The 14,180-nt window shown below is 43.0% G+C and overlaps 1 protein-coding gene across 1 annotated transcript in view; it reads left to right on the top strand.

Annotated features, from left to right (window-relative positions):
• The first annotated feature begins 8,136 nt into the window (after positions 1–8,136).
• IL22RA1 (interleukin 22 receptor subunit alpha 1) overlaps positions 8,137–14,180 on the top strand; it is a 160,166-nt gene continuing 154,122 nt past the window's right edge. Inside the window, exon 1 of the mRNA XM_086956425.1 lies at positions 8,137–8,570. Coding sequence (XP_086812551.1) covers positions 8,528–8,570 — 43 coding nt within the window. The 5' untranslated portion in view covers positions 8,137–8,527. The remainder of the gene's footprint in view (positions 8,571–14,180) is intronic.

Here is a 14,180-nt window from a genome sequence, read left to right on the forward strand (position 1 = left end):
TTTATGACTGGAATCGAGGTTGGGTGGTCCTGTGGTGACTGGCCCATGGCACTGCAAGGAGCGCCATTGCACATTCCTGGATGGCATGGACTGTGAAGTCCATTCTGTGCTGGAATTAGGGGTGTATGCAGACAGGCATGCATTCCCTGGTGCCAAGGCACCAGGAGGCCCTGTGGGGCCCATTAAGTTTCCTCATGACCACAGTTTTCATGGTGGATCGCGCCATGAAAACTGTGGCAGTGAGGAAACTCATAATATGCTTGGCGGTGCGACACCACTAGTATATTGCAGCCTCAGACCACTGTGCCACCACCGAGGGATCGCTGACCCCTGCGGTAGCAATGGTCCAGTGCCGGTGTGACCGCCATTGTCAGAATATGGCTATGGCAGTCCAATGAAGCCATAATAAGGCCCTTAGTCTAATTTAATTGCCTCCCAAGTAGCCAAAACTTTTCTAACACTGAATATTACTTTCTGCAAATCAACAAAAATGTATATGTTGACATTCCTATGAAAACACAACTTTGTTCATTACGTACATTTACAACCTACCACAAAAATATATTTGTTTGAAATACTCAGTGTCCTTTTGAAGACAAAGGGGGTCATTAGGATGGCGGGCGGACTTAGTCCGCCCGCCATCCTATCGGTTATTGGGACTGCCCACCATATGGGTGGGGGTCCTGTGGGGAGTATTAGGATGCGCCCGTCACTGTGGCGGGTGCATCCTACATTTTTAGCCGCATTTGCATAAACAAAGCGGCAGGCACCGCGTGATGCCTGCAGCTTTGATTATGCAAATGCTGGGGGGTACCACAGGTACTCCCCGTGTGCACCCCTCACCTCTCCTTCACTCGGGGGCCCGCAGGGGGCCCCCAAAGTGAAGACCGCATGCCTTTCCGTGGCGGCATCTCCGCCACGGAAAGGCATCTACAAAATCCCATGCTAATATGGCTGGCGGTTTCTATTAGACACCGCCACCATATTAGACCTTTTCCTGTGACCGGGGCGGAAAAGCGGAGGACGGTCTTTCCGTCCGCCGCAGTTCCCCCGCCATACTGATATGGCAGGGGTCATTTAGGTGAGGATGGCGGGCGGATTGCCCCCGCCAGGCTGGCGGTAACCACCGCCGGCCTGGCGGGGCAATCCGCCCGCCATCCTAATGGGCCCCAAAGTCTCATATAATTCTTCGCCAAGTGGACAAATATTTCCCAACTCTGAATATTATGTTCATCAAATCAACAAAACATATAAATTCATGTACTCTTCAACTATCAATAATATTTTTTCTAAGATCATTCGTACTATGAATCATATCATTTTCTGAAGTACCCAACCTAAGTGAAAATAATGTGTTCTTTTAAAAAACCTTTTAAAACCATAATAGTTCCAAAATATAGACATCATTGCAAAAAAAGCAGTTTTACCAAAATAAAGAAGAAATCATAATTATACCATACAAAAATTTGTTGTGATTCATTTTTTTTTATTTTGCCATATGGTAATTCATATTATCTTATGTCACAAAAAGATTATATCAGAAGAAAACAGATGATGAAATAATACCATGCAAAACAAGATTTAATCAATATGTACACATAATTCATCATTAGTATTGAAACCTTGAGGGGGTTTTGGATGTAGGAGGATGATATATTCTGATTCCATCTTACACAGCTTTTTTTGTCTAGCTCCTCCTCTTTGAGTGACCCCAATTCTGTCAATGCCAAAAGTGAGAGTGTGTCAGGATTTTGTTGGTGTTTTATTTACCAAAGTCTGGCAACTAGACAACTCTGATCACAATGCTTGATTGTTTTAATAAAAAGCTTCAAAATAACACACCTTGAGTGCTCCTTTTATCCAGTTCTGGCAAGAGGAATCAATCAAACAATTTATATAGCGCGCTACTCACCCGGAAGGGTCTCAAGGCGCTGGGAGGGAGGGGTCCGTTACTGCTCGAAAAGCCAGGTCTTGAGTTGCTTCCTGAAGGAGAGATGGTCGTGGGTCAGCCGTAGGTGGATGGGGAGGGAGTTCCATGTTTTGTCCGCCAGGTAGGAGAAAGATCTTCCTCCGGCGGTGGCTCTGCGAATGCGTGGTACTGTGGCGAGGGTGAAGCTGGTCAATCACAGTTGGCGGGTGGGTGCGTAGAAGGTGAGGCGGTTGTTGAGGTACTTGGGGCCCAGGTCGTGGAGAGCCTTGTGTGCGTGGGTGAGGAGTCTGAACGTGATCCTCTTGCTGACGGGGAGCCAGTGCAGGTCTCTCAGGTGGCCGGAGATGTGGTTGTGGCGAGGGATGTCCAGGATGAGTCGTGCGGAGGTGTTCTGTATGCGCTAGAGTCTTTCTGTAGTTTGGCAGTGGTTCCCACGTAGAGTGTGTTCCCATAGTCCAGACGGCAGGTGACGAGTGCCTGGGTGACCGTCTTCCTGGTTTTGGTGGGGATCCATCGGAAGATCTTACGGAGCATGCGCAGGGTGTTGAAGCAGGATGACGAGACGGCATTTCCTTATCTGGTCATCGAGAGGGAGGAGCCCAGGATGAAGCCCAGGTTTTGTGCATGGTCCGTTGCCTTGGGGGTGGTGCCCAGGGCAGGGGGCCACCAGGAGTCGTCCCAGGCGGAGGGGGCTGATCCCAGGATGAGGACTTCCGTCTTGTCTGAGTTCAGTTTCAGGCGGCTGTTCTTCATCCACTCGGCGACGTCTTTCATTCCTTCGTGTAGGCTGGCTCTGGCGGTGGCGGGGTTGTTGGTGAGGGAGAGGATCAGCTGGGTGTTGTCGCCGTAGGAGATGATGTTAAGGTTGTGTTGGTGTGCGATGGCTGCGAGGGTGCTCATGTAGATGTTGAAGAATGTGGGGCTGAGTGAGGATCCTTGTGGTACGCCACAGATGACTTCGGTGGCCTCGGATCTGACCGGGGGGAGGCGGACTCTCTGGGTTCTTCCGGCGAGGAACGAGATGATCCACTCCAGTGCCTTCTCTTGGATTCCGATGTTGCTGAGGCGCTGTATTAGGGTGCGGTGGCAGACAGTGTTGAACGCTGCAGAGAGGTCCAGGAGGATGAGGGCAGCTGTTTCCCTGTTGTCGAGCAGGGATCTGATGTCGTCGGTGGCTGCGATGAGAGCGGTCTCGGTGCTGTGGTTGGCTTGGAAACCGGACTGTGAGGGGTCGAGGGATCCGTTCGTCTCGAGGAAGGCGGCGAGCTGCTTGTTGACGGTTTTCTCTATGACTTTGGCAGGAAAAGAGAGGAGCAAGATGGGGCGGATGTTCTTGAGGTCGGTGGGGTCCGCTGTCGGTTTCTTCAGGAGTGCGCTGAGCTCAGCATGCTTCCAGCTCTCCGGGAAGGTGGGGGTGTTGAAGGAGATGTTGATGATGTCCCGGAGTTGGGGTGCGATGATGGAGTCGGCCTTGTTGAAGACGTGGTGGGGGCAGGTGTCGGTTGGGGATCCAGAGTGGATGGTGTTCATTGTGCGGGTGGTGTCTTCTGTGCTGACCGGGGTCCAGGCGCAGAGGGTGGTGGTGGGGGGTGCTGGTTCGGTGGTTGGGTGCGTGGTTGGTGCGCCGAAGCTGTTGTGTATGTCGGCGATCTTGCGGTGGAAGAAGGAGGCAAGTGAGTCGCAGAGGTCTTGCGAGGGAGTGATGTCGTTGTTTCCGGCGCTGGGGTTGGAGAGCTCTTTAACGATGCTGAAGAGTTCCTTGCTGTTGTGGGTGTTGTTGTCCAGTTGTTCTTTGTATGTTGTCCTTTTGGTGTTGTGGATCAGCTGGTGGTGTGTGCGGGTGGCGTTCTTGAGGGCAGTCATGTTTTCTGTAGTTTGGTCGTGGCGCAAGGCTTTTTCAAGGGTGCTACAGTTTTTCTTGGAAGTTTTGAGTTTGTCGGTGAACCATGAGGCTTTCTTGCTGCCGGGTCTGTTGGGAGAGTTCTTCAGTGATGCGAGGTCGTTGGCGCAGTTGGTGAGCCACTGAGTGAAGATGCGGGCTGCTTCATTGGGGTCCGTTGTGCTGGCGGGGGTTCTGGCTGAGGGAGGTGGTGAGCTGGTCGGCGGTGATCTTGCTCCAGCTCCTGTGGGGAACTTGTTGCGGGTGCTGGTGGGTCGTGGCTCTCCTGAAGCTGAAGTGGACGCAGCTGTGATCAGTCCAATGAAGTCCGGTGGAGTGGCTGAAGGACCTATGTCATTTAAATGCATACATATGTGCGTGTGTGTGTATTTATGCATATATCTTTCTTAAAATAATACCCTTTCAGGTTTAGAGTGCAGCATAAATTATGCATAAAATAAGCAGAGAACTCTAGGTGGTTAACAATTTTAGGTGGAGAGCAGCTCCTGTATACAGCACCCTACAACACAAGCTACACTCGGAATCTGGTCACCTAAAATGCCGGTTTTTCTAGCTGTGTTGTGAAGCAGAGGATTAGCACAGTGCAATCCAAACCAAGCTAGAAAGGGACAAGGTATTTCTACCGCAAAATCTTTAGGCAAAGATTTAGTACAGTGCCTTCCATGCCGAACTGTAAAATGACAAAAGCCTTTTACCACTTCAAGCACAGTGCTACAGTTTTGGATTGGTAAAATACCATCCCAGTTAACCTGGGATGAATATAAACAACCCTTGACACATATTTTGCTATTGATATAGCTTTACAGAGAGGTTTAGCTTATTTCAGACACAAGGGAGCACCCAGTATAAGTAAAAACAATAACCTTTCAAGCTAGACTACAGCATAAATTATGCAAAGAAGAAGCTGAAAACTCTGGGTCATTCCCAAGTTTAGGTGGGGAGCAGCTCCTGTATAGAGCACCCTACAACACCAGCGATACTCTGCATCTCTTTTTATAGTAAAGTTTTTAAGCATAGGTTTACCACACTGCCACCCATGCAGAGGTAGAAAGGGACAACGTTTTTTGCCATTTCTACAGCAAAGTCTTTTAGCATAGGATTAGCACAGTGCATTCCAAGCTTAGTTATAAAATGACAAAAGCCATTTTACCACTCCAGGACAAAACGTAACCTCTCTGAAAAGATGTAATGAGAGACATTTGAGATGAGCAGATTTAGAGTGTTGCTGGTGTTGTAGGGTGTTCAATACAGGAGAAGCTCTCCATCTAATCTTGGCCAACTGCGGCCAACCCCTTGCAGGCTGCCACCTCCACGCTGCACACGACCTTCAGCCATGCAGGAGAGGGGGTGGCCATAGGGCTTGCCCTGCAGGCAGCTCCTTGTCATAGGCTGTTAAGCCCTAGCACAAGTAGCTCGGAACAAGGCCTTTGCATCTCAACACCCAGGTCCTTAAGGTACTTTTTCAGCAGACTGAACTCAGTCCTGTATCTGTCCTGCATTGCATCACAGTTGGCCAGAACTTGTGACTCTTGGACCCAGTCTACTGCCACCAGATATCCGCAGTTAGTGCATTTTTTCTTCTCAGCGCTCGTTTTCACAAAATCATTAAAATGCCATATCACAGTTCTACTGATTAGATTTTTGTCATTTTGGTCTCAAATAATGTATTATATTTCACTCTGTTGTTCAAAATGTTGTGTTTTCATGTTATTACTGTTTGAAGTGCTGCATAAATACTTTTTGCAAGAAGAACCGATGATGGACAGAATGCTGAACAAATTAAACATTCACCTCCAGTCACATATCTGGGTTAAATCCATTGTTGTATTGCTCACCACACCACTCCAGTTTGAACCCAGGCATATACAAATCTGTCTTGACCTTACCCCTCACGGGGAACTGTCAGGCCAGGTTTTCCCTGCACCAGAAAGAAGCATCGGGGGATGTTTCGAGGTATCACGCCTCATCGCCCAAAGCGATACAAAAGGGGAGGATGGACGGAGCGTTTGAGCAAATCAAACACTCATCCCTAGTCAACTGATCTGGGTTTATTCCATCACCATACATTAGCTCGCTCTGCCACCCCAGTTCAGACATAACCATTTGCAAATCAGTCTGACCTTGTGCCTCATGGGAAAAGTCCAGCCCGAACTGCCAAGCCATGTCTTTGCTGGACCGGAAACAAGCATCCTGGGACTGGTTTCGGGTACATAACCCTCATCAGCCAGGCTATCTTTAATCCAGTGGCAAAGTGAGCAAGGGACTCACGTCTGAGCATACCCTGCCAACTTAGGGCGAACAAAGCGATACAAAAGGGGATGATGGACGGAGCGTTTGAGCAAATCAAACACTCACCCCCAGTCAACTGATCTGGGTTTAATCCATCACCATTCTTTAGCTCACTCCGCCACCCCAGTTCAGACATGGCCATATGCAAATCAGTCTGATCTTGTGCCTCATGGGAAAAGTCCAGCCCGAACTGCCAAGCCATGTCTTCCCTGGACCGGAAACAAGCATCCTGGGACGGGTTTCGGGTTCATAACCCTCATCAGCCAGGCTATCTTGAATCCAGTGGCAAAGTGAGCAAGGGACTTACGTCTGAGCATACCCTGCCAACTTATGGTGAACAAATCAATACAAAAGGGGATGATGGACAGAGCGTTTGAACAGATCAAACACTAACCCCCAGTCAACTGATCTGGGTTTAATCCATCACCATTCTTTAGCTCACTCTGCCACCCCAGTTCAGACATGGCCGTATGCAAATCAGTCTGACCCTGTGCCTCATGGGAACAGTCCAGCCCGAACTGCCAAGCCATGTCTTCCCTGGACCTGAAACAAGCATCCTGGGACCGGTTTTGGGGTCATAACCCTCATCGGCCAGGCTATCTTGAATCTAGTGTCAAAGTGAGCAAGGGACTCACGTCTGAGCATACCCTGCCAACTAAGGGCGAACAAAGCAATACAAAAGGGGATGATGTATGGAGCGTTTGAGCAAATCAAACACTCACCCCCAGTCAACTGATCTGGGTTTATACCATCACCATTCTTTAGCTCACTCCTCCCTGTGCCTTATGGGAACAGTCCAGCCCAAACTGCCAAGCCATGTCTTGGACCCAGTCTACTGAGACCAGATATCCGCAGTTGGTGCGTTTTTTCTTCTCAGCGCTCGATTTTCACAAAATCATTAAAATGCCATATCACAGTTCTACTGGTTACATTTTTGTCATTTTGGTCTCAAATAATGAATTATATTTCACTCTGTTGTTCAAAATGTTGTGTTTTCACGTTATTACTGTTTGAAGTGCTGCATAAATACTTTATGCAAAAAGAACAGGTGATGGACAGAATGCTGAACAAATTAAACATTCACCTCCAGTCACATATCTGGGTTAAGTCCATTGTTGTATTGCTCACCACACCACTCCAGTTTGAACCCAGGCATATACAAATCTGCTTTGACCTTACCCCTCATGGGGAACTGTCAGGCCAGGTTCTACCTGGACCAGAAAGAAGCATCGGGGGACGTTTTGAGGTATCACGCCTCATCGCCCAGGCTAGCTTGAATCTGGTGATGTAGCGAGTAGAGGACCCACATCCGGGCACACCCTTCCCACCTAGAGCACCAAATACAAAAATTACGGATAATGGACGAAATGCAGGGCAAATCAAACATTCACCCCCTGTCACATATCTGGGTTAAATCCACGTCCGTGCCGATGTGTCCATGAGTAAATAAAGCTGAGACGTTTTGTTCCTTCCCAAGGACAACTTGTTAGATCTGTGTCAACTGCTAAAATCAATTATGATTCATTCTGATTTCAACCTGCTTCCAAGAAGTGGTGCACGCTAGGGGCCTTATTCACACAGGGAAACACGCGTTTGTGCAAGTTTCTATTTGTTTTGGAATTCTTAAAACTTGTATTTTAATACTAAGTTTACCAGTACAGACATTCCGCAGTTGGGGCAGACCACTCATACATAAAAAAGATGCACAAAGCCTGTCTTTTTATTTAAGGAGTTCTCCACCCCATGTACAATCACCGCACTCCTAAACTTGGTATTAAAATGCAGTTTGAGGAATTCAAAATAAAATGTAATATTACAGAGACCTGTAAGTTTAGGTTTGTGAACCAGGCCCCAGGATTCCCGTGGCTTGCTACAGCAGTTGCATCAATCAGAATGCTATTGCAAAATATACAGGTTTCACGAGAAAGGTGCACGCGCGTGTGTGCGTACCTGTGTGTGACTAAGCTTGCGATGTACAATTTATTCAGGAAGGCAACTCCCTTCCTGGGAATATCTTGTTTAGTATTCATTAGTGTTCAGGAAGCCACGTGGTGTTAGGACTCTGTCCTCTTCTGGCACACCTGTAGGGAGAAGCAGGAAGCGCCTAAAAACCTCAGGGAAAGGCTATCGCGCTGCGCCGTGGATACTAAGAGCTTCACAACGACACCTTCGATAAATTAATAATGCATACCGTCTCAGCCCCGAAGAAAGGTGGGATGCAGCAGGCCTAATGGTCTGAAGCGCGTCAGTGGGTCGATAAAAGCCCAGGAATTATTCGCCTGGAGAGGATGAGAAGCTGATTCGACCTGCTCGGATTAACACCTGCGAAATTGACATTTGCATGAGGAATCCACGGCACAGTTTTTCAATCCGAGCTTCTCCTCTTGATGTCTTCTAAACTGACCTAGATGTGGGCTTTGATTTCCTTTGCGATACTTTTTTCCGCAGGTGGTGAGTACTCACACCTATTACCATGTCTCGCATTTTGATTTTAATTACGTTTTAATGTTTTATTTAGATGTTTCGTATTGTATTAATATGTTACCTTTCGACCACGTCACAGCCCGCGCACAAAATAAAATAAGGTGGTGAAGGAGGATGTAGGGGAATGGTTCCGGACAAGGGCTTGAGGTAGCCAGGAGCCCGGTTATTGTTGGGATCAATGGACAGCAATAAATTCACCAGCAATTTTTACAATGTTGACGAAAGAGTCAGCGATAGTGTGTAAACCGTGTGATGATTGGTGGAAACAAATCAACACAATGGACCGCAGCTCAGTCTTCATCAGTTTCATGAAGAGCAAATAGTTTGGGTGCATCATCCGGGGTCAGTGGGGGGAGCGCAGCATTTGTGTTCTTGGGGCCTTGTACCCTCGGGGTTTCGTCATTTGGAGATGCCAGGTGGCCAGTGCGTTGTCTGTACAGCGGTTCCCGGTCGGAATGTAGCGTATGGCCCCTCCTGCATGTAATTATGCTACGCACTTATTCCACACCGACTTGTGCATGGAGCGGATCGTTTTGAGTTTGACTCTGGATTCCACTGGGGGCCAGGGGGCGGGGGGGAGGGGGGGGTCGTGCTTTTAAAGCTGGTTTGATGTGGTACGTGTTTGAATGCAGTGCTCAGAACGGGGGGGCTGGGTTATCTGGCTTAGCACATGATCGTCCAGTGATTCAAGTTCTCTATAATATTAGTCTGGTGCTTTCATTTATCAGTCAGACACATTCTGGGAGGTGAAGATGTTACCCCCCTAGTGGGCAAGTAGAGAGTTTGACAGATTATACTGCCCCAAATATACGTCCGTCCAACATTCTACAACACTCCTCGCGGTTCTTGGTCCACCCAAAAAACATAACACAAAGATTCTCCTCACCAACCGGAGAGTCCCAAAGTCTCCGTTTCATATCACAATTCTGCCTTACGAAATGTCACATGAACCACCAACTAAAGGAGCATCAAATGTCCTCTCAACCACGTACTAAAGAATATATACTTACTGGGTGCACAGTCTAAACATCGAGTTTGAAATATCGACCTACATAAACATCGTGTTGGAAAAATCGAAGGTACATAATATCGAGGTCAAGAATATTGTTGGACAGAATATTGACTCTAAGGTAAGTAATATCGATTTTTTTATATCGATGTAAGTAATATCGAAGTTACTAATATCGATATTTGTATTATTGTTATGTATTTTATTTGTATGTGTCATCTTTTTTTTGATAAGTATTTTACTTGTTTTAAATTATATGTGTATTATTTTCATATATTAATAATGTTATTTTTAAGTACATTTTATGTTTTAGTACCGGAGCGGGTTGTGGGTTTATAGGGGAATAGGGTGGGAAGTAATTTAAATATACTAAATTAATTATTAATTTTTAGGAATTATGAATTAATTTTAATTAATGTTTGTGTTTATTTCTGTACCGGGTTGTGGGTTTATAGGGGAATTGGGTGGGAAGTAATTTAATTATAATTAATTAATGATTTATTTTTATTTATTGGAATGGGTAACTATTTTATTTTTAATTATTATTATTCGGCAATTAATTATTTTAATTGATAATTAATTTTTTTAATTGGTAAATAATGTTTTTAATTGGTTAAAAATTGCTTTAATTGGTAATTAATGTTTTGAATTGGTAATTAATGTTTTTAATTGGCAAATGCTTGTTTTAATTGGTAATTAATTTTTTATTTCGTAATTAATTTTGTTAATTCGCAATTCATGTTTTTAATTGGTAATTATTTTTTAATTAATTGGAAATTATTTTTAATTAATTGGTAATCAATGTTTCATAAAAAGTATTATTTGGTATGAAAAATAATTTTATCGTTTAATATTTTCTAACTGTGAATTAATTTTAAATATTTAAAAAAAATTGTAATGAAAAATATTTTATTGTTCAATATTTAATATTTGGTGACTAATATTTAATAATTAATATATATTGGTATTTATTGTTAATTTCTTGTTAATTTATTGTTAATTAATTATTCAATTGTAATTATGTTTTTAATAATTATTAATGGGTATTTGTAAATGATGTAGAGTTATTAAAAAATTAAATTATTTATTATTTTAAATACAATTTTTTTATAAGTATGTTATATTTAAATTCTACGCTATCCAATGTTTTCCCTACTGTTTCACTCTCTGGAGTTGGAATAGTAATTTTTACACCTACACTATCCAACGCTTTCACTACTGTTGCACTCTGTGGAGTTGGAATAGTAATTCTAACCCTTTCGCTATCCAATGCTTTCCCTACTGTAGCACCCTTTGGAGTTGGTATAGTAATTTTTACCCCTATGCTATCCAACATTTTCTATACTGTTGCACCCTCTGGAGTTGGAATAGTAATTTTTACCCCTACGCTATCCAACGCTTTCCCTACTGTAGCGCCCTCTGGAGTTGAAATATACATTTTTATTCCTACGCTATCCAACGCTTTCCCTACTGTAGCACCCTCTGGAGTTGGAATAGTAATTTTTACCTCTACGCTATCCAAAGCTTTCCCTACTGTTGCCTCCTCTGGAGTTGGAATAGTAATTTTTACCCCTACGCTACCCAACGCTTTGCCTACTGTTGCCCCCTCTGGAGTTGGAATAGTAATTTTTACCCCTACGCTATACAATGCTTTCCCTACTGTTGCCCCCTCTGGAGTTGGAATAGTAATTTATATCCCTACGCTATACAACGCTTTCCCCACTGTTGCATTTTCTGAAGTTGGAATAGTAATTTTAAGTGTTACGCTATCTAATGTTATCATTACTGTTGTTTTTGGGGGACTTTGAATAGTAGTTTTATTAATTTAGCTGTTTAATATTTTTATTATTTTTGATAATGTAGTATATTATTAATTTTAAAAACATTGAAAGTATATTTAATTTTTTTAATTTATTACAATTATTAAATATAATTATTTACTTTTTATTTATGTTTTTGTTTGATGTGTGTAGATGTATTTGTAATTTATAATACTTTTTAATAATTTATAAGTTATTAAAATAATTATTAAAACGTATTATTAGGTAAGTATATATTATATTTTTTATGTATATGTTTAATTAATTTTATAATATTGTATATGTATTATTTATTAATTTTAAACATTATTACATATTTTTAACTATGTTTATTTGGTTTATAAGTATCATTTACTTTATTTTACACTTTTTTTAATTTAAAAAAAAAACAATATTTTTAATTACTATATTTTTAATTTTGATATTTTTGTTTCGATATTTTTGTACTTACCATGTTGTAGATAGGCTGTCCATATTCTTGCTTCCAATATTCCAACATCGATTTTTGTGTAGGTCGATATTTTTTCCCTCGCTATTGTGTCAGTAATCCACTTCCTGCATCAGACGAAATAGGGGTGAAAGATACAAAGGGCAACAAATAAGTTCAACATAGGGGTATACATCAGACCCATACAGTCTATGTAGCACTTGGGGAAGTGTGTGGGGGATATGGCACGCCTTTAGGGACCCCTAGTTAACTTAAAGTATTTGAATATCCTTGATATCTCAGAGTCTCTGGGCTCCTCGCCATAGTCTGAGGGGGCCCCCTCAGTGGTGTAGCTAGACACTTTGCCGCATGTGGTGGTTCTTGCCTTTGCTGCTCAGAGGCAGTCGCATGGCTGAGGGGTGAAGGAGGGCGGGGTGCTGGTGAGTCCTGCAAGTAAGTGCAAGCGGTGCCCCCAAAACTCGTACCCTCCCCACTTGCCTCCCATCATTTTGTATCAAGCCACATTAGCGATATATAATCCCTCATCCTTATTGGTAAGGTAGGCCTTAATGCAACAGACAAAGAAAGAGAAATGGAACATTCCGTACAGCCCTTTTTGTTTCCCACAATCAGGAAACTCTCTGATGTCATCAGGAGTGCACCACCCGGTGGAGTTGGTGGGATCTTTCTTAGGTGAGCTCGGAGATCATTGGTCAAAGCAGTTGATCTCTCTTGAGAATGGTCGATAAAATTGCAGTGACCCCAGGGGCCAATGCATACTTAGAACCTCAAGTAAAGGAGTGACAGCTCACTTTGAGGGATTCTTTCAGAGGGAATCTCTGTGCTGCTGTCTGTTTCTTCTGTTAGACCCAAGGCATGCACTCCATTGCATTCAGGAACCTTAAAGGGCACCTTATGATAACAGGCCCTTCCTGTGATGGAAGTGTACGGTCAATGATGGTGTCTCCTTTGCTCTCGGAGGACAGAGGCCTGACTATTTCTACATGAAATTAGTGTTACTACCTTACATTTTTCAATGTATTCAGATACATCAATCAAAAAGGACACAGCTTACACCAGTCTGTTGAGGGATTTTGGATAAGATAAAATATCTATATTTGTAAATGATACAGCTATCTATATGAGTTTACCATACAAAGCTTTAGTCTCGTTAGAGGAGGTTTCTATGAGCTTTGCGCTAACTTAGGCTACAATTGAACTGAGACAACACTCACATTGTAGCGTGTATATTTAAAAATGTTGTTCTCAGCATGCCACAAAAGTAATTTAGTCCTCAGAAATGACCTATTGACACAGAAAATACAGTCAACAATGATCAGGATCCATCACTTAAACATTTATCTGATAATTTCAAGGGATTGATAGATTTACATCTTTCTTTAGCTAGAAGCGTAAATCTTGTTAAGATAGATAATGATTACAGTGCTCATTTCTTTTTACATTTTAAGGCTATATGACTATATGCATCCCAACATATTTAAAATTATTACAATTTAAACGTCATATCATTTTTTAGGAACTGCAAAAGGTCTCAATAATCAGTTTACATACTAAAACCCCATATTTGTAATGGTAGTTGGTCACACCTGGACTTTCAACTTTATAATTGATATCAGTGGAGACAAAAGTATTCAGAAGGATGTATTCAGACTGGGGAGTATACAATTAGCTGGTCCTTAGTATTGAAGAATACAGATAGGGCTTACTTCTGAAATTGATGAGACAATGATTTTTCAATAAAGGGTGGTTACAACAAACAACCTAATCTGGTGGGATATCCTGACATTACAAAGTGAGCTGTCTCTTACACAAACACTTTACAGTTTGAGAGACGCTAAATTATCCATAGTTGAGCTGGATGCTACGTCAAAAATATGGTTTCCGATGGTCTGTTGACATTTTTTGTGAATCAGTCAAAGTTCCATTTTCCTACATTAGAATGTTTTAAATACCTGCATCAATATGATACGCAAGTAGGTACTTCATGTCACTCCAAAGATTGAGAATTGTATATGGCAGTTTTCCTATAGGTGAAACCTGTTCTTTGCATAAAATCCTGTGCAATGTATTACAATCTACAGAGAAATGCTTAACAGATTTAGATAAACAAAGTCAACGAGGAATCATTTGTGCACTCCTGAGAACTTTCCATGCAACAATTGTATCATTCAGATTCAAATCACAACGTTCTAAAGCTTTATGGCACAGTAATTATGCACCCTTGAAATGGTACAGCTAAATTGTGCATGATTCATCTAACTGGGTACATTGTGGCTTAACAGACCGGAATCTATTTCATA

The sequence above is a fragment of the Lissotriton vulgaris genome, chromosome 2_1, assembly GCF_964263255.1.
Source record: "Lissotriton vulgaris chromosome 2_1, aLisVul1.2, whole genome shotgun sequence".
Lineage (NCBI taxonomy): Eukaryota > Metazoa > Chordata > Amphibia > Caudata > Salamandridae > Lissotriton > Lissotriton vulgaris.